Raw genomic sequence first — 18162 nt, forward strand, 5'->3', positions numbered from 1 at the left:
TGTGCTCTCACAGAAAACCCTTGAATCCATTCAGGCTTTGCTATGCTGTGCACTATTCTCTATCAGGTCTGCTACTGGCCCGTCAGTTTGGTCAGTTCACCAACAACCCTGGCCGGTCATAATCATGACTAAACCCTCTCAACAGGAATCTTTCAGGACTTGCTCTTCGCCAGTGCATTGAACTTGGCTATCACCGCAACGTCAAGAGGTTCCTTCTTCGGACCAACCTTCTGCGTTTAGAGTTGCGAAAGCGAGCCTTCTGGTGCGCATATCAGATGGACTGCGCTGCCTCCGTAAATCTTGGCCTCCCTCTCACTCTTCTAATCCAAGAGGTGGATGCCGAGGTGAGATCCCATAGATCTATGTGATACGTGTACTTTCTTACTGACCTGATAGCTTCCTCTTGATATCGACGATTCCGCGATAAGCGAAACAAAAATCCAAGGCACGCCGCGGATATCACCAAGTGGACCTTCCACCACCGTCTCGCATGCGCTCCACCAATTTGACATCAGATGCATCTGGGCGCGCATCTATGCTGTTTTCTTCTCCAATATCTCCATTGAAAACTCAGATAAAGATAAGCACCAAGCCCAAGTGCAGATGTTTCGCAGAGAACTCGATGATTGGATGGCACGTACGCCTCCAGAGCCGCGTCGAGCAACTGTTCCACTCACCGTGTTCTCCAACATGGAAGACTACAAGTTGACCTACTACGAAACTATTCTCTTTCTGTATCGCGGCCAGCTTACTGATAAAAATAATCAGGAAGACGATGTCTTTCTAGAGTGTGCTCAGGCAGCTGCAAGCATCTGCCAAGGCTGCAAACGCCTGTACATTGGCAAACCGATCAACTACACGTGGTCAACGCTACACCTTCTCTTTTTGGCAGGGTTGACCTACATGCACTGCCTTTGGACCTCTTCAGCCGTTCGAAGATCAATCAGAGTCGACAACGTTAGCAACATCTTCACGACTTGTACAATGCTCTTGGCTATCATGGCGGAGCGCTGGGAGGCTGCGGCACCATACCGAAACCTGTTCGAAGCGTTGTCTGCTAGAACTATGGCAATGGTGGTAGATCGGAATCAGGTTGACAGACCGGAGTTTCAGCCGTCTTCGTTGACCTCCAACGGCCCGAATGTGGAAGACATGGCAAATTGGGCGTCCCAAATTGCGGATGTCAATATGCCTGATGCATATGGGAGCCTTCTAAGTGGCATCATGGGCGACTTCAGCACAGAAGAGGAAGCAACCGAGTTTTATGATAGTCTTTGGAACTTCTGAAAGGAGTCTAGTCCCTTCAAGTCCTCTGCTTAGGTCCCAGAGTCGCTCTTTGGAACATCTACATCACAGAAGCGCAACATTGAGCCAACGGATGCTAGTTCTACTCGCCGTCTTTCTTTCGGCGATGACAACACTGCATGGAAGTAACTCGTGAGATTTGAGAAAATACAAGAATGAAGTTATGACTAGACGAGTTGCGGATCCGGGTGGTAAATACCTAGTTTTGGTGAGATTTTGCAACACCATCTGATCCAAATTCAAGAACCACTCTCGCGCGGGTTTGCATGCAAACTACTTTCAGTGTCTTCCGGGTTCACTGGCATCATGCATGTACCCAGGTGAGGTCGGTACGGCACCTGAGGTGCCTCGTAAATAGGCTTCAGGCGACCCACTCTGCTCTATCTGTAATTTCTTAGTGCGATCTCGGGGCGCTGAGTGGTCCGGCCAAGCCTTGGCTCACGACTCAGGGGCTTTAAAACCGAAAGAAGCCCAGCCCAACGCGGACGAGGTCGCTTTTTCTTCCACAACTCCACAATTGTTGGTCTGGTTAAAGAAATGTCGAATCCTACAGAATTGAGTGCATCGAGTAGCGCAAATCCGCCTACCAAGCTGGAGCTCGACTTAATACCCCATCAGCTGGAGATGAAGGATCCCGCAGACGATTGGACCGGGGTCTCATCAAGTAAAGAAAGGCGGAAGATACAAAATCGCCTTAACCAAAGGGCGCGTCGTTAGTGATCCCAAGGCTCTACGTAGATCGTCAACTTTGGTCGCTGACACTTTCCTTATGCGCACAGGAAGAAGAAAATTGAAAGAATTATGTAACAACTTAGAAAGTGGCGAAGGGGAGGGTGAGTCTTCAAGCTCACTCGATGGAGATGGAGGCTATGTGCTTCTTCCGTGTCCGAATAGGAGGGCCGAGATGATCATTCTCGCAAGAAGTGCCCAGACAAACTACTCGCTGGGAACCCCGCAACCAACCCAGCTCTATGCTCTTGTTGGCCTGAATCTACTGAATGCCTTGGCTAGAAACGCCCGGGTACTAGGATTCATCCCTCAATCTCTCTGCGAAGATCATTTCATTTCACCCTTCAACTTGGAGGGACCCAAGCTTCCTTGCGGCCCTCGGCAAGCATCATTGTGGCCTCCGTTCCTCCGACCCACGGAAGCCCAGTATCAAATAACTCACCACCCGTTCCTAGATCTGTTCCCAATTCCCTCGCTAAGGGAAAGTGCGATACGGGCTGAAGATCTTGGCTTCTTCGACGAGGACGAGTTCTGTGCCGATGTCTTTGGCGTTGGCCACAAGTCTAATGATGGCGATGAGCGACCTCGACTCTTGGTCTGGGGCGAGTCTTGGGACCCTCGGGGATGGGAGGCAAATGAAGCCTTCTTCAGAAAATGGGCATGGCTCATCCGCGGATGCCCTGAGATACTAGAAGGAACAAATTACTGGCGACAGAGGAGAGGAGAAAAGAAGTTGAACTTCGGACGGCTTGGGAGCTGACACGGTATGGCGATGAAATGAGATGTACGAAGGGTTTTACGTTAACTATATACATAGAAGTGATAGACTTGTCCTAGTCTGCATTGAATGGTAAACAGAAAGCGGACTATCAACTGCATCACTTTCCCAAGCATACTTGGCCTTTAGAAGGGCACAGCCGTGCCGTGCCAGAAAATATCACCAACAGCGTAGCGATCGGTGAAAGGCTTGACGTCTTCGTGGACGCAGGTCTTCTCAACGGGAACTCCTTCAAATCTCGCGGCGATCCAAGCAGCGATATCAGCCCTGGCAGCCTCCAAAACCTGACCGTGTCCCATATCCGGATACACGCGAGCATGTACTGGACTCTCAGGGAAGGTGGTGCATGTCTGGTTGAAGTCGTCCAATGTCAGGTTGGCCGGAGTGATTGTGTCTGTCGAGCCCTGGATAACAAGCATGGGAGCCGCAATAGCATGGGGCCCCTGACCGTTGTATCGGACGGCCCAGTCGTTTGTTGCGGGATGCGTAAGCCAACTAGTGTTCTTGTAAAGCTGATCAGGCGTAAAGCCACCGACAATGGCAAACCCTGTCTGGAAGCATGACTTATCCAGAGCTCCGAGTCTTTGCAGAGGAATCTCGCCGAGATAGTCCTCTACCTTGATCTGGTCTGGGTAGAGCCTTGAGAGAGACTGAAGGAAGTAGACGGAGAAGGGGTCCCGAGCGGCTTGGCCCTGAGCTCGTTCAAGCGTTGCTGGGATCAGCTTCTGGGGACGCAGGGCAGGGGCTGCCGCAACGGAACCGACGAACTCCCCGGCAGCCAAAAGGGCCTCTTGGTCAGGCATGGCCAAACGCTCGTTGGTTCGCCAAGCAGTCATTCCGCCTTCACTGTGGCCGTAAACCATCCACTTCTGGCTGAGAACATCTCCAAGACCCTTCCTCGCAGCAATGAGAGCATAGGCAACATCGGCAGCATGGAGGAATCCAGACTCGTACATAAATCCTTGGAGGATGTCGGACCCCTGACCAGCATAGTCCGGAGCAACAACAGCATATCCCGACTCGGCGAGAATGAATGGAGCCTTCCAGTCGTAGTAAAGACCCTTGTTGTTAGTGGGAGCGCAGAGTCTGCTGCGGCCTGCTGTTCCGTGCGTCCAGACAATGGTTCGCAGCTTGTTCTCCTCCGGCGTTCCCTGGGGTTTGGCAAACGGGTTGGTGAATGGTAAGAGAACCCAAGCCGAGGCCGGAATGGGCTTCCGATCGATATCTTCGGTCATGTACAGAACGCGTGAGAGCGATAGACTGGCCGGGAGTGTCCAATTGGAGGCCAGCTGAGCTGCAGGGACGTTCTCCCAGCGGAGAATATCTCCAGGTTTGGCTCCCGTGACGTTGGCAGGTGTCGAATAGAAAGGATTAGAGACAATGTCGCCGACCCAAAGTGCCGCTTCTGCTTCGTAGGTCGTCTGGATGGCAGTCTGGCATTCCGCGTCGCAGCTGGCCTGGCACTCGCTGTCGCATATAGGATCGAGGGCCATGGCAGCGCCAGCAAGGGCCGCCGATAGTGTGAATAGCAGATGCATGATGATAAGAACAACGAATGAATGAGATGGTTATCTGAATTTCAGATATGATGCTGAAGCGAGGATCGATGCTCATTATATACCTGTTGTACGAAAGGACTAACAGGGTCTTTTAGGGGGGCGAGGCCATAGTCTGCACGTCGTCCGTGACAGGTGTGAACCACGATCTGGTTCTCTATGGATCCAGAACTATTGGACGAAAACAGTCAGTTGAACTCTATTTTGACTGCTTGTTTGCAACCCATATGTTTATTGTGGTATTGATTATCAAGAAAGGGGTGATGGGTGGGTAGCATCTTCGGGGCGCATGTACCTTCCCAATCTGGTATAACTACCCGCCGATGGTTGTAGTTGAGGATCACTGCTGCGGGACCCTCGCGCATAGACTCTGTCATTTACTCAGATCTACTGCCAGAGAAGATGGACATGTAGAATCAGCTAACCGTAAGGATAACATTCGGAACCCTTCCGACGTGTTCCGAAACTCTTCAAGGCAGACGTCGCTCCAGCTGAACAATCGATGCTCTGTGGTGATGCGGATGTCCTGCGAGCAAGTAGGTATTGGAATCTTTTTGCGTACTTTACGTCCGGAAGCTCTGGGGCGTATCCCACCGGCATTGAAGCAAAGTGCAGTTCTCAGCGCACGTGATATTGATTAATCAAAAACAGCTATCATATGCCCCGGCGGTTCCTACTTAACAAAAGCTGAAATGCCAATTCCGTCACTCATTCCGAATCTCCCATTCGTGGCTTATTTGGCCAAGTTCATAATCGACATCTTTTCCAGGATATATTTGTTCGGGGTGGTATCCGCACCATCTTTTGTCGTGCTCAGGGCGACCTTCTCCCACTCATCGCACAGCCTGAGTTGTTCGTAGCACTTCTGTCTGACCACGGCCAACGCATCGAGGCCCAAGGGTACCCGAATAGGGAATGGCTTCCCCGCAGCCATACCCTCGCTTTTGACTACATCCCAAACAGCCGAAGGGAGCTTCTCGACGGTAGAAGGTATGCTTTCCGACATTTCCGGTGAGGAGAACTTTCCCATTATCTCCCCAAACAAGCCTTGATAGTCAGAGATGCTAGGTGCCCCTCCGAGACCCTCATCAGCCGCGGTCCTCGTCTGCCCGATGCCCGTCACGAAGGCTCCAGGCTCGAAAACAACGGCCCGCAGTCCCAAGTGGGCAGTTTCTCTTTGGAGATTCTCGGCAAAAACTTCGACAATCAGCCGTCTCGTGTACATTGATCAGAAACAATCTCTATGACTTACTAGAGAGGCCAGCTTTGGTGATACCATAATGGGTAAAGAACGGGAAGGTTTGCCAGCCCATTGCAGAGCCGATGAAGGCGAATGTACCGGCCTTCCTCTCTCTGAAATGAGGAAGCACGGCCTGCACAAGCCTAATTGCACCAATAAGATTGGTATCAAGCATCTTCTGGGTGAACGCGTCGCTGAGTAGAGTATCGGAGTCAACTTCACGTTACAATAAGGTCAAATAGGTACTTACTCTGCCTCTTCAATCGTCTGAGGAACTGAGATACCGGCATTATTGACAACGAAATCGATGTGACCGAAGACCTGGATGGCTTTTTCGATCCGTTCTTTCACAACAGCTAGTGGAGCAGTAGCATCCAGATCCAAAGGGAAAATGCTGCTCGACTTCTTGTCTGCGAGTCTGACGCTTGCGCTGCGCCCAGTTGCTATCACCCGGTCGCCTCGTGCGGCGAACTGCTCCATCATGGCAGCCCCCATGCCCGAGGTTGTCCCGGTGATCAGCCAAACCTTTGAGTCTGTCATATTGTTGTAGTTTTGGTAGGTATTATTTCCGGTTGGCTGGCTGATGCGGTGTCGTCTAGTTATCCGTTCTAGGGCTCGGACATTGAAGTTCTGATGCTGGTTTGGAATGGAATTGCATCAGTGAAGCAGAACAAGATGGCAATACATATATACACCCTGTGATTTATAATTCGGCACTTGGCACGGACCGAACCACCGATCTCAGCCGGTGGGATTGAGCTCGTCTGGGGCCGATTGGGGGTGGCCAAGGATCGCAGACCATTTTCGAACACTTCTTACAAATCTTACAGACATTTCCAAAAGGCGGTGAGAATATTAACGCGTTATCACTCTTAAGGGTCTAAAACGAGATAGACGGTTGCTCTGCCTCGGTGAGAGGGCGAAACAAATTGTCTTTTGCAACTTTTGCAACTTAATTGTGGGACTGCTGGTCTGTGGGGATGATTGTACACGAGCAGACGAGTACCATAAAATTCATTAGGTAGGTTAGGAGTTTGATGACCGCGAATGTTTTGAACATCTTTTAGTCTTTGTCTTCATCGTTTTAAGCACTTGTAAATGGCAGGCGTGATATGACATAGACAGGTTCTTGTACATAATTGAAGACTGCTTCCTTCGGACCTCAGGCACGACCATACCAAACATGAACAGATACTAGATAGTATTTCTAGCTAAGGGGTGTAGACTTTATGTATCTTAGGCAAAGCCTCTGAGGCTGCTTTACACGAAAATGCCCCTAGACCTTACCAGCTCAACAAATCTGAGCACATCGTCAAGGAAAATCTCAGGCTGCTCTAGAGCTGCAAAGTGCCCGCCCTAATCAAGATTTAGACCTATACACTAGCGTGACGTCATGTCTCTCTTACCTTGTCCTGTCTACTGTATTGGATTAAATTGGGATACACCTGATGTGCCCATGCCTTTGGCATGAGAACACACTCGAAGGGATATGCCGCATATCCGAACGGCTTTATTGTGGACTTGCTGATTGAAAGCGAGTCACCGGATGCTAGCACTGGGGCCAGGTGGCGATACGGATAAAGACTCCGTGGAAATGTTTCCGTCAACCAGTATAGTGTGGTGAGCTCGAGAATGGTTTGGATGCTTAGTCGGTGCAAGGGATCGGTCCAGTGGACGTATTTCTCACCAATCCTTCATGGCAATAATCAGCGGATGCTTCAGGTGGGATGGGCTTAAAGCCGCATAAAAAATGACTGACCAAGCTAGTAACGCAATTGGGCTCGACGCAATGCAGTGACCTATGGTTGCTGGTCTGAAACCGTGCTCGAAAACGTATGCAGAACCACTGAAAGCGAAGTTCTTCCCTCGTTCCATCTGCTCCCGTTCTTCCGAGGTTGGACTTTGGACAGTCGACAAATCGTCCCCAGGTTCGGGGCCTAAGAAGTTGACTGTGTGTGCATTAGTCCATGCCCATCTTGGTACTTCTTGGTTCTGTCTGTTTACGATGATACGCCTTGCATTCCTCGAATCTTGCGGACATCTGTCCAGCCAGATTGCTACCAACGTCGCCTCCCTGTGCGACGTACCCAGTACCAAAACCAAGCTCCATCATAAGTTGGTGCATCAGTCGCGGCGCTTGATCCAGAGTGAGTTCATTTTCCAGGTTGCCACTTGACGAAAGTCCGTAACCTGGTATCGAGGGCACGATAATGTGATAAGGAAGAGTTTCAGGAGTGAATCTTTGCGTGAGTAGTCGCAGCATTGGTCTGAATTCAAGGAAAGACCCAGGCCAACCGTGCATGAAGATAATCGGAACCGCATCATGCTTTTTTGAAAAGAGACCTACGAAGTGTATGGACACTGTACCATGGTCAGGGTCTTCGATGGGTATTCTGAAGTTGGGAAAAAGATTGATGTCGTTTTCGAATTGATGGAAGTTGAATTCGAGCCATTCATCTCTAGCCTCGATCATCCATCGGCGACTGAGGCCAAATTCAAGATCTTCTTGCCTGTTGTACCATGTTTCCGGGGCTATGGGACAAAGTCGAAGAAGCGTTGTAAGGATTTCGATTTGCAAATTGGAGATTTGAAAGTTGAACACTTCAGGCCTCTTGATGGCAAATGCCGGGACAACTCCAAACCCTGTATGCGACATGCCCGTCTGTGTCAAGTGCTCCTGGAACGACGACCTGGTGTTCTTTGACCTGGCTCTATCATATCAGACTGTGCGCAATTGGCAGTTTATCACTAGTTTGTGCCGTTTACTACCCCAGTTCGGCTACTATGCAGCGCTGCTTCATCGTGCGGTGGGTTTTCTCCGGTGGCTTACTTCCTCAGATCCATGCACCGGAGTCCTTCCAGCGGCCCGTGATGCATGTTTCGGTCTATCGAAGGAGCTGCCCGCGCCGGCAGTTGCTCCGCACTTGTCGGAGAAATCCTTGGTCTAGATGTCGGTTGGCTGCCGATCGAGGTTTTGGCTGAATCAGAACTTACGCAAGCTCACGATCTGCAAGCTTTGTCAGCGGGGACGGGCTTCTGAGTATGAGCGTAGCAAGTAGCCGGGGAAGATGCCTATTTCGGTATCGCATTCGGCGGAGCCCAGCGGCCGGACTCCGGTCTTTGCGGCGGCTGCATAGGGCGTAGAATACGACTCGACTTACAAGCGTATCGAATGAATCACTGTAGAGATTTTAGATAAAACGCTCAGTTAGTTCATTGAAAATAGGAGATTTAGAGCCCAGCCAGATTTACAACACGACTATTTCCTCTGCATCGCAACATTTGAACTCTTTGCCTGACACCTTACGGCCCCGAAAAGTTTACCAACATGAACTCTCGACCAACGTGGTGGGAGGAACTGAGGGTTGATATACCCTTTGCTGACCAGCCGGCCGTCTATATTCTGACTCTGGCAGTGTTGGTGTTTTTTGCGCGCGCCTTTGGTGACCAGAAGAGCAACCTGCCAGAGCTGAACCCTAAGAAGGCATTTGAATTCACCAACAGACGTCGGGTTTCCGAATTTTTCCCACGAAGTGCTGCACTGCTGGCTGAGGGAAGGTCTCGTTTCGGCAACAAACTTTATAAGGCGTACTGTGACTGGGGAGAGGTTATCGTACTGTCGCCTCAGCACATCGAAGAGCTTCGAAGTGATGCGCGACTGTCATTCCTTGTCCCAGCAAATGATGTATATCATATCTTCACAATGATGCCCGTCATTGATACGGTAGCTCACATGGACTCACAGGATACTCATGGGTATATCCCTGGCTTCGACGCTTTCTCGCTGGATGATAAGTTGGCCAAAATCGTCACGAAGTACTTAACCAAGGCTCTGAGTGGGTGGTTCAGGACTCGACAAATCACAATTTTGCAAGACTACTAACTAAAGTTGTCGTTGTTTACAGCCAAGCTCACGGCCCCAATTTCTCAGGAAGCAACGTTTGCGATGCGGGCAGTGTTGACAGACTCCCCAGGTACGATTGCCCTCCAATTTTGTAGCAGAAGCCAGCTAACCTTGTCAGAATGGCACGTTATGAGCCCCAAGGAAGACCTTGTTCGTGTTGTGTCGCAGATGTCTACAAGGATCTTCATGGGCGAGGAGCTCTGTAGGAATGAGGAATGGACAAAAGCATCCGGTGACTACACCATCACTGCCTTCAAAGCTACTGATAAAGTCAGAGCTTGGCCCCGACTCCTCAGGCCCATCGTTCACTGGGCCATGCCGGTTTGCCAGGACCTTCGGCAGCAGCTGGTCAAGGCCAATAATGCCCTCGAGCCTCACATCAAGAAGCGAAATGCCATCAAAGCTGCTGCTCTGGCCAAAGGACAGCCGAGCCCATTCGATGATCTGGTCGAGTGGTGGGAAACAGAGTACGGCCCATCCAATGAGCATGCCAGGCACCAGGTGAGTATCTCAGTTTAAAGAAGAGTAGCAGACTAGCAGACAACTAACCCTAAACCAAGCTCACACTAACTGTCGTTGCAATCCACACGACCTCTGATCTTCTTCAACAAACGATGATTGACATCGCCATGAATCCCGAAATATTAGCCCCCCTCCGAGAAGAGGTCATCACCGTCTTGGGATCTCAAGGATTGAAGAAGACGGCGTTGTACAACCTGAAGTTAATGGACAGTGTCATCAAGGAGTCTCAACGTATGAAGCCGGCACTACTAGGTAAGTCTCCGAGTGAACATGAAACTGCTTTCGAACGAAGGTTGCTGATAGATTTCATCAAGGACTCTGGAGTCGACAAGCACTTGCTGATGTCGAGCTTTCGGACGGCTTCGTGATCAAGAAGGGACAGAGGGTCCTTGGAGAAGGGACTCACATGTGGAATTCCGAGTATTGGAAGGATGCCGACAAGTTCGATGGCTATCGATTCTTGAGGCTGCGAGAGGCGGCGGAGGGTGAAAGGGATGAAGACAGCAAGACGGCGCACCTAGTGAGCACAAGTTCAAGGCATCTTGGATTCGGGCATGGTATTCACGCCTGTCCTGGTCGCTTCTTTGCCGCCAACGAGATCAAGATCGCCTTGTGCCATATCCTGCTCAAGTACGACTGGAAGCTTCCCGACGGCTTCCAGCCAAAGGCCACTACCTTTGGCATGTCAATCATTCCCGATCCGGCCACCAAGTTTCTCATCAGGCGACGGAAGGAGGAACTCGACCTGGACTCGCTTGAGTGTTAGATGACGCTCTTCAGGTTATTTATCTGCATGAAGCTTTTCGTCTCTTCTAGTTTCCCTTTTAGGCTCTCCTTTTCTTAAGGCTGTGTCTTGTTTTGCGCACTTTTCCACGGAACTTCGATTAGAAAGTAGATCAGGAGTGTTTCGTACAATAAAACTCCGCTCACTCTTGATACAAGTAGAGAATTCATGGGTGTATTGATAGACCAATTGAGCGATGGACGCTATCTGATGCTGATAACGGATACTGCTGCAGGTACGCGGGACTCCCGCACCTGTCAAGAATCAAATTCCATTCTCAACGCCAAAAGCCACCAATCGCAGAGTGCGGACTAGTAACTGACCCAGGTACCAGGTGCTTCGCTATTATGGGTGTGATTGGGTGGGCTGGACCGAGTCATCAAATAACGTTAGGCGGATGCGATCTCGCCATGAGGTAGCAAGAAGAGCAGAATTACGTGATGTGCGTTGGAGGTCATTGGCGCTTAAACCATGATTGCGCTGGCACGGCATGTGATGGCGGTTTTCTCCCTTGGGTGCGACCTTTCGCCCAAGTACCACAATCAAGGAAACAAGGTTGATGAGCGATTTCTCCAGATGCCAAACCCCACATGACATGGTGTGCCATGGGGTAAACTACCGGAAGAGTGCATCTTCCCCATACGCTAGTCCCGTTGACGGAGTCGATTACGCCGTTTGTGGAGTCGCCCATCCCCGCATCGCGAGAGAGCTCGGCAGGACGCTACCCCGACGGTGAACTAGAAGTCTAGCCGCGCCATAGAAATGCATTTCGTATATGAAGCTTCACGCCGGCTGACCTGAATTCTTCGGCGCAGTCAACTTGACTCGGCTCAAAGCCAATGCCAATATTGCCAAGGCCACAGAGCTCTGCGTGACTGCGAGACTACATCACCAAGACCGTGTGTATATAATGTCGATAATACCCAACAAATTGAGCATGACTCTTTTAATCTCTGACGAAGTGGAATCCGTGGACCCACCAGGCTGATTCGGTTCAAAATGCGCGTTCTCTCAATACTCACCGCCGTGGCCTCGGCCGCTCTCGTGGCAGCGAACCCTGTTCCCCGTCAGGCCACCAACTATGTTGGCTACCTTATTTCGACGTTCAGTGATGCCAACCCCAAGGTTCAATTTCACCTGTCAAACGGGAACAGCGCTTCGAGCTTCAAGTTCTTGAACAAGGGACAGCCAGTCCTCACTTCAACAGTCGGCACGAAGGCGGTCCGCGACGTGTTTCTGACGACCAATGCTGCTCGATCCGAATGGTACATCATTGCCACAGGTGAGTACTTCAATAGCACGCATTGCAAGAATGCAACTGATGGGTGGTGAACATAGATCTCGATATCAATGCCTCTGGCTTCAACTGGGACAAAGCCACGCGGACCGGCAGCCGTGGTATTGTTGTCTGGAAGTCGACTAACTTGGTTGACTGGTCTGCACCCACTCTGAGAATGTAAGTACTTCAGATGAAGTAATATAACCATTGCTCACACCTTTTTCAGCGTCGAAGCCGACACGGCTGGCATGGTTTGGGCGCCCTCTGCCGTCTGGGATGCCGACAAGGGCCACTGGTACGTCTTCTGGGCGTCTAGACACTACCGCTCAACCGACACCGGTCACACCGGCACCGCAACGCTTGATCGAATTCGCTACGCGGCCACGAAGGACTTTGTCACTTTCAGCGCCGCCCGAGACTACGTTGCCCTCGCCGACACCCCTCTCATTGACCAAGAGTTCCAGTATCTCGGCACACCTGGAAGCTTTGCTCGCTTCCTGAAGAACGAGACTACCAACCAAGTCTACCAGGAGGTTACCACCGGTGGTCTCTTTGGAACCTGGACGCGTATTCCGGGATATGTTCGGAACGAGAGCCCGCGTGAGGGCCCCGCAGCATTCGCGGACAACACGACGCCCGGCCTGTACCATCTCTTGCTCGACGATTACACACAATATGTGCCCTTCCAGACGAGCAACATCCAATCACCTAACTGGCAGGCTTCAAGTACCTCTGGGTTCCCAAGCGGATTGAAGCATGGATCAGTCACACCGTTAACGCAGACTGAGTGGAACGCGCTCAACTCTAGATTTCCCGCCTGAAAGAAAATAATATAAAGCGAAGACAGCTTGTATATATGAGCCATACAGAATGAATAATGAAAGAGCTATTTTCTCAAGAAAGCACTGGACCCAGTCCGATGGTGAACGGAGCATCTATCCTCTACTTCAACGAGAGCAAAGGCTCCTAGGCTAAAATGCCTGTCATTCCTGTCGAGTAAGAAACGCCAAGCGTGCTCTGTGGATTACCGGGCCTTGAATAACGGGCGATGATCTGTAGATCTTGTGAGCCATCGTCAACGTGTGAGAGGCAGCCCATCTCCATGTCATTGGGTGCGGGCGCTGACATATAACGTAGTTTTTGGTGCCGTTGATCTGCCGATTCCAGTATAGGCATTTCCGCCTCCTAGGTAAGGCCCCAGTTACGACATAATCGGACTTCTGTGTGGCGCATGTTCATTGTTGCCGGTGGCATACTTGGCCCCCTTTGAAAGCCATGGCTAGATCTTAGTGTGGGATCCGCAGCCACAGTCAGACTGTTGGTGCTTACGTTGAGTGGTTACCCAGGTCAACTCCGAAGCTATGATACTGGCTTGCACTTCCAGCACTCGTCCTTTTCAAAGTCATCCCTCAAACCATTGGATAGGAGAAGCTTTAAGATGTCCAGGTGTATTAGTTTTCATCGTCGTAAAGTCAATTTGAGCTGCTCAAATGGCTGCTATAGTAGCCGTATTTAAACAGCAATGATCGATAATTTTGCCCGAAACTGTCCCACTTGGATTCTGGCTAACCTTGCCACCGTTAGTAGCTCGAAAGAGACACTTGGTCGCCGCATGCTAATGGATGTGCCAGGCGATTTCGGGCAAATCGGAGTTGGCGCCATGAGCCGATAGTCCAGCCCCAACATCGATCCGGTGGGCCGGGTATCTGCTCCGGTAGACGGCTCAGGAGAACGAGATCGTTATGGAGTATCCTTTGGAGCACCATTGTCCCTTTGGCTCGAGGTTGAGCGCCCCTGCACATCAATCTGGGGCTAAGGTGTCTGCTCGGAAAGTTTGAGCTGGTCGAGTCTCGTGGTTGGCTGGTTCCTGTGCAACTGAACTTTTGACAGCAATGCCAAGTGTTTAGCGGCTTCTCAAATGCAAAATCTCGAATCAAGATCGAATTTTGCCCGTAAATATGACGCCCACCGATTCAGCTGCCCGTCCCTGATGGTGCTGGGATCGCTCGTGGCGTTTCCGCATGCGGTGAGACATACGATGCTCCCACGCCACGGGCAGAAAACTCGCTGAACACGGTCAAGTGCCTGATGACAGCCCCAGCCCCATGTTGTTCCAGATTTTCTTCTGCCCTCTTCATATACACGTGGTCGCGTCCTGCTCATGTCGCCGTTCAGCGGAGCACTTCCCCGGCTCCATCTTGCAGAAAGCACACAGTTTCGTCGCAGCCTGGCCGTCATCAACATCATTCGTGCGCAGCTTGCTGCACGGATTTCAAATCGGCTGCTTCCATATCTCCGCCTCAGACCTGTATTTGAAGGAGAGGGCTCGGGACGCATCGTTATTTCCACCAGGTAGTGGTGATTGGAGACGACACATGGCCACGATGCATAACGAGTCGGCAATCACGTCTGGCGACGGGACCCCGCCGTACACGGACGCCAGCCGAGCGAGCTGGCTCATTGTTTCGACTGCGGTATGCTTGTCGGTCACTTTGATGTTCGTCCTACTGCGGGTATACGTACGGGCAATAGTCATCAAGAGCTGGGGCGCCGACGATACTCTCGTTGTCATCTCATTTGTGAGTTTAGTCGATGGAATCGGAGTGAGCATAACCTCTGATAGGATCCCAGATACTTGCCATCTTGACTGGTGTTATTTTCTCCATATGTAAGTTTCGTTGAGATCTTTGCGGCAAGGATCATTGCTGATATCCATTGCAAGGCACGACCAAAGGACTTGGGATGCACATCTGGACCATCCCGATCGATGTTCAACAAGATGGCCGCAGGGTGAGATGATTGAAAGAGAGAACTCAAAGACTTTTACCCTAACATTCTGGGATAGATAACGATCGGGGCTACCTTGTGCTATAGCGCCACGTTCATTGCAGTCAAGATGGCAGTCCTGCTTCAGTTTCGACGGGTGTTCGCGGTACCGAAGTTTCGACTCGTCTGTAACATCATGTTCGGGTTTATCTGCTGCTTTGGAATCGCCGTAGTTGTGTCGTCCATCGTCATGGCAGCTCCAACTTGGAGGGGTGACACCTTTCAGGCAGAGAGATATGACCAATGCGCTTGGTGGCTGGCGACATCCTCCGTGCATCTGGCGACCGACGTCATCATCTTTTTGATGCCAATTCCAATGTTGCACAGACTGAAGCTCAGAGCAATGCTCAAAGTCGCGTTGATGGTGAGCTTCGGGCTTGGATTCATGTGAGTGAAGCTGGCACTGAGTGTTTGCGACAGAGCTGATGCGAAGCAGAACGACGGCGATCTCAATTGTGAGGATAGTGACAATCACGCACGTATTTACGGCGGATGTTACGTGGGATGTCATTCCAGCGCTGGTTTGGTCCCAGGTGGAGGTCTGCTGTGCCGTCATCTGCGTATGCATCCCAACTCTCCGCCCTCTACTACGCGTGATGGGTAGAAACACGGACAGCCAAAAGATCTCATACGAAAGCGGCACTCGACTCACTCGGAGGCCACTGAAGGCGACGACAACAGTCTCAAGCGAACAAACGATTACGAGCCCAGACTATCTGGATGTGATGGAGGTTGAGCCAAGGTCTAGGGTGGTTGAACATTCACCAGAAGGTGGCCTCATGGTCCGAACGGCGATCAGCCCGGCTTTGACAGCAGGAGGAGAGTCGGATGACGGGTCTGATGGGTTTGGTGAGGCGGATGAAGAGGTCGGCACGCCACTAAGCCCGCCGCCGAAGTCCTACTCCAGTCCGACGAGGAATCGATTTTCATTGCCTGAGACTCCGGAGGATGAGGAAAGTATTGGATCTCGAAGATGAGAATGGCAATGGATGGTGGTTGAGATTGCTTCTTAGCACGGCGTTTGGGGATACCAGGGCATCACAACACAGTAGGATGTGATGTGAAAACTCGTAATGAAAATCAATGCATAATACTCTGTGAAACTTTTGATGAGTTTGACGCGTTCGGGGTGATGACTTCATCCATGGATGTCTTAGAGACGCGTCTCAGGTCACCATCCTCCTCGGCAAACGGTGACACTTGTCCGTCTTTGGATGTTGAAAGCGGATGTTTGCTTTTGAAACATATGATTCATTGACGACTGAAAGGATTGGAGCGCGACTTCGCCTCCTTGATGAAGGGCGAGATGCAGGACAATGAGCCGACGCTGAAGAAAGAAGAAAAAGGAATGAATAATTGCCGAGTCAGGAACGGTTGGTCACGGCGTTACCTGCATTTTCGGGGTCTTTGGGCCGCTAGACCAAGTGGGGAATTTCACGTGCCGGACCTTCCCTCTTCCGGAAGGCGGTAGCCGCCTGATCCGGCAAAATGGGAAAGATGTCGCCCGCCGCACGTCCCCCGCCATCGCCGCCTCCGAGAGGACACCGAATGTCTTCCGTCTTATGCCTCCCCCGCCGCCGCCGCAAAAAGACACCACGCTCGACCTTTCTCCTCCCCCAGATACCCGTAATCGCGACGCGCATTCCTCTCGAGTATTGCCTGGAATCACCATGATTCACGCCCAAGGCCAGCACGCCGTCAGCGCTGCTCCCGCGGCCAACGGCTACCCCGCGAAACCCCACCTTTCCGAGTCGCCTCCCCGCTCCTTTCACGATGTCTGCGTCGAGCTCCGAGATAAGGTCGACGCTTTCCTGGCCGAGGACCCAAAGACAGATGTTCTGCGCAATGTACAGGAGCAGCTCCGCGTATCAATGGGCGTGGTAAACGAGGCGTTAGCGACCTACAGGTGTGTAACCCCCACCACGTGTGCCTCGGCACAGTCCGGGCAAGTTGCTGAGGCGCCGACGTGTGATAGTTTGGAACAGATCTCGCTCTCCTACAACGGAGGCAAGGACTGTAAGTGAATATATCCATTCGACGGGCCCTTCGCCTCAAATGCGCCGCTTTCGATGGCCCATTGCGGCGCATCGTCTCCCAAGTTTCCCGGTCGCAGGAAATCCTTTTCCGAATGGATGCTGACGTGTTCATGATCCCAGGTCTCGTCCTCCTTATCATGCTACTTGCCTGTCTTGCGCGTCGATTTCCCTCCTCTAAAACCAACGGTTCGAATGGCTCGAATGGCGCTGCGGATGCCAAGTCCTTCCCCGACGAATTCCAAGCCGTCTACATCGTTTCGAAGCACCCGTTCGCCGAGGTAGACGATTTTGTCGCCACGACTAGCTCAATATACCATTTGAATGTGAAGCGTTATGCAATGTCCATGAAGCAAGGACTGGAGGCTTATCTGGCAGACCGACCGAGCGTCAAGGCGATATTTGTTGGAACGAGGAGGACAGACCCGCACGGCGAGAAGCTGACACATTTCGACCCTACGGACTCGGGTTGGCCCGACTTCATGCGGGTGCACCCGGTGATTGATTGGCACTATGGTACGTCTCTTGTCCCCAGAATCCGGCTCTTCCGGATGTCGCAGACCTAGGGCGCATCGGCAGCCCACTTGGAGAAACAAAGCTAACCCGGTACGCAGCCGAAATCTGGGCAGTAAGTTTGATCTTAATCTAAGTTGATATGACGGGCCGACAACTTCGCTATCCGCTCCTCGGCCAAACCGAACGGCCGCTAATGACTTTCATAGTTTATCCGCCATTTGGGAATTCCGTACTGTCCACTATATGACCAGGTAAGTTCGGGACTCGAGCATGCTCTTGTCAGCACGCTTACTATATACCAGGGCTACACAAGTTTAGGCGGAACTCAAGATACCCATCCCAATCCTCAACTTAAGAAAGAAGGCCAGAATGGCGCGGGTTTCAGGCCTGCTTATGAGTTGACAGAAGACGACGAAGAAAGACTAGGCCGGGATAAATAGTGAAGAATACAGCGTCATGTTCTTCCTGTAAGTTGCGTCAAGAACATATATCTCAACACATATATCGCACAGCGACAATTTGTATAGACTTTTGAGCATAGATTTGCGGCGTTACCTCTCAATACTTCACTTCTCTCTGGGGTTGACTCCCCGTAAACCACCCTGTTCAAAGTCAATGGTCATTCAACTGAAAGCTTGGCGTCAAGTAAACTCAGTTAAAGCGGGAGCTTTAAGGCGGAAGGAAATGTTT

General features: G+C 51.3%; 7 protein-coding genes across 7 annotated transcripts; 4 read left to right on the top strand and 3 right to left on the bottom strand.

Annotated features, from left to right (window-relative positions):
* Positions 1–2937: 2937 nt before the first annotated feature.
* CGGC5_v008733 (uncharacterized protein) lies at positions 2938–4350 on the bottom strand (the record flags this gene model as incomplete). The annotated part of the gene is made up of 1 exon (XM_032034943.2): positions 2938–4047. The coding sequence occupies one exon, from the start codon at positions 4045–4047 to the stop codon at positions 2938–2940; it is 1110 nt and encodes a 369-aa protein (XP_031886114.2).
* A 751-nt stretch (positions 4351–5101) lies between these two features.
* Positions 5102–6148, bottom strand: CGGC5_v008734 (Oxidoreductase BOA17; the record flags this gene model as incomplete). Its single annotated transcript, XM_032034941.1, has 3 exons — positions 5102–5565; positions 5621–5802; positions 5859–6148. The coding sequence occupies 3 exons, from the start codon at positions 6146–6148 to the stop codon at positions 5102–5104; spliced, it is 936 nt and encodes a 311-aa protein (XP_031885905.1).
* Positions 6149–6868: 720 nt separating this feature from the next.
* On the bottom strand, positions 6869–7718 carry epoA-3 (putative epoxide hydrolase; the record flags this gene model as incomplete). Its single annotated transcript, XM_066152057.1, has 4 exons — positions 6869–6964; positions 7015–7300; positions 7368–7557; positions 7613–7718. The coding sequence occupies 4 exons, from the start codon at positions 7716–7718 to the stop codon at positions 6869–6871; spliced, it is 678 nt and encodes a 225-aa protein (XP_066008352.1).
* A 1218-nt stretch (positions 7719–8936) lies between these two features.
* Positions 8937–10800, top strand: eqxH-0 (Cytochrome P450 monooxygenase eqxH; the record flags this gene model as incomplete). The annotated part of the gene is made up of 5 exons (XM_032034940.1): positions 8937–9444; positions 9514–9582; positions 9631–10013; positions 10073–10286; positions 10349–10800. The coding sequence occupies 5 exons, from the start codon at positions 8937–8939 to the stop codon at positions 10798–10800; spliced, it is 1626 nt and encodes a 541-aa protein (XP_031885904.1).
* Positions 10801–11817: 1017 nt separating this feature from the next.
* CGGC5_v008737 (uncharacterized protein) lies at positions 11818–12918 on the top strand (the record flags this gene model as incomplete). Its single annotated transcript, XM_032034939.1, has 3 exons — positions 11818–12100; positions 12157–12274; positions 12324–12918. The coding sequence occupies 3 exons, from the start codon at positions 11818–11820 to the stop codon at positions 12916–12918; spliced, it is 996 nt and encodes a 331-aa protein (XP_031885899.1).
* A 1563-nt stretch (positions 12919–14481) lies between these two features.
* Positions 14482–15900, top strand: CGGC5_v008738 (uncharacterized protein; the record flags this gene model as incomplete). Its single annotated transcript, XM_032034938.1, has 5 exons — positions 14482–14676; positions 14729–14765; positions 14820–14887; positions 14943–15310; positions 15360–15900. The coding sequence occupies 5 exons, from the start codon at positions 14482–14484 to the stop codon at positions 15898–15900; spliced, it is 1209 nt and encodes a 402-aa protein (XP_031885898.1).
* Positions 15901–16593: 693 nt separating this feature from the next.
* On the top strand, positions 16594–17912 carry CGGC5_v008739 (putative FAD synthase; the record flags this gene model as incomplete). The annotated part of the gene is made up of 6 exons (XM_032034937.1): positions 16594–16829; positions 16899–16939; positions 17080–17472; positions 17571–17584; positions 17679–17723; positions 17775–17912. The coding sequence occupies 6 exons, from the start codon at positions 16594–16596 to the stop codon at positions 17910–17912; spliced, it is 867 nt and encodes a 288-aa protein (XP_031885897.1).
* Between the last annotated feature and the right edge of the window lie 250 nt (positions 17913–18162).

Source organism: Colletotrichum fructicola (genome assembly GCF_000319635.2).
Source record: "Colletotrichum fructicola Nara gc5 chromosome Unknown KSG_Nara_v1_contig05, whole genome shotgun sequence".
Taxonomy (NCBI): domain Eukaryota; kingdom Fungi; phylum Ascomycota; class Sordariomycetes; order Glomerellales; family Glomerellaceae; genus Colletotrichum; species Colletotrichum fructicola.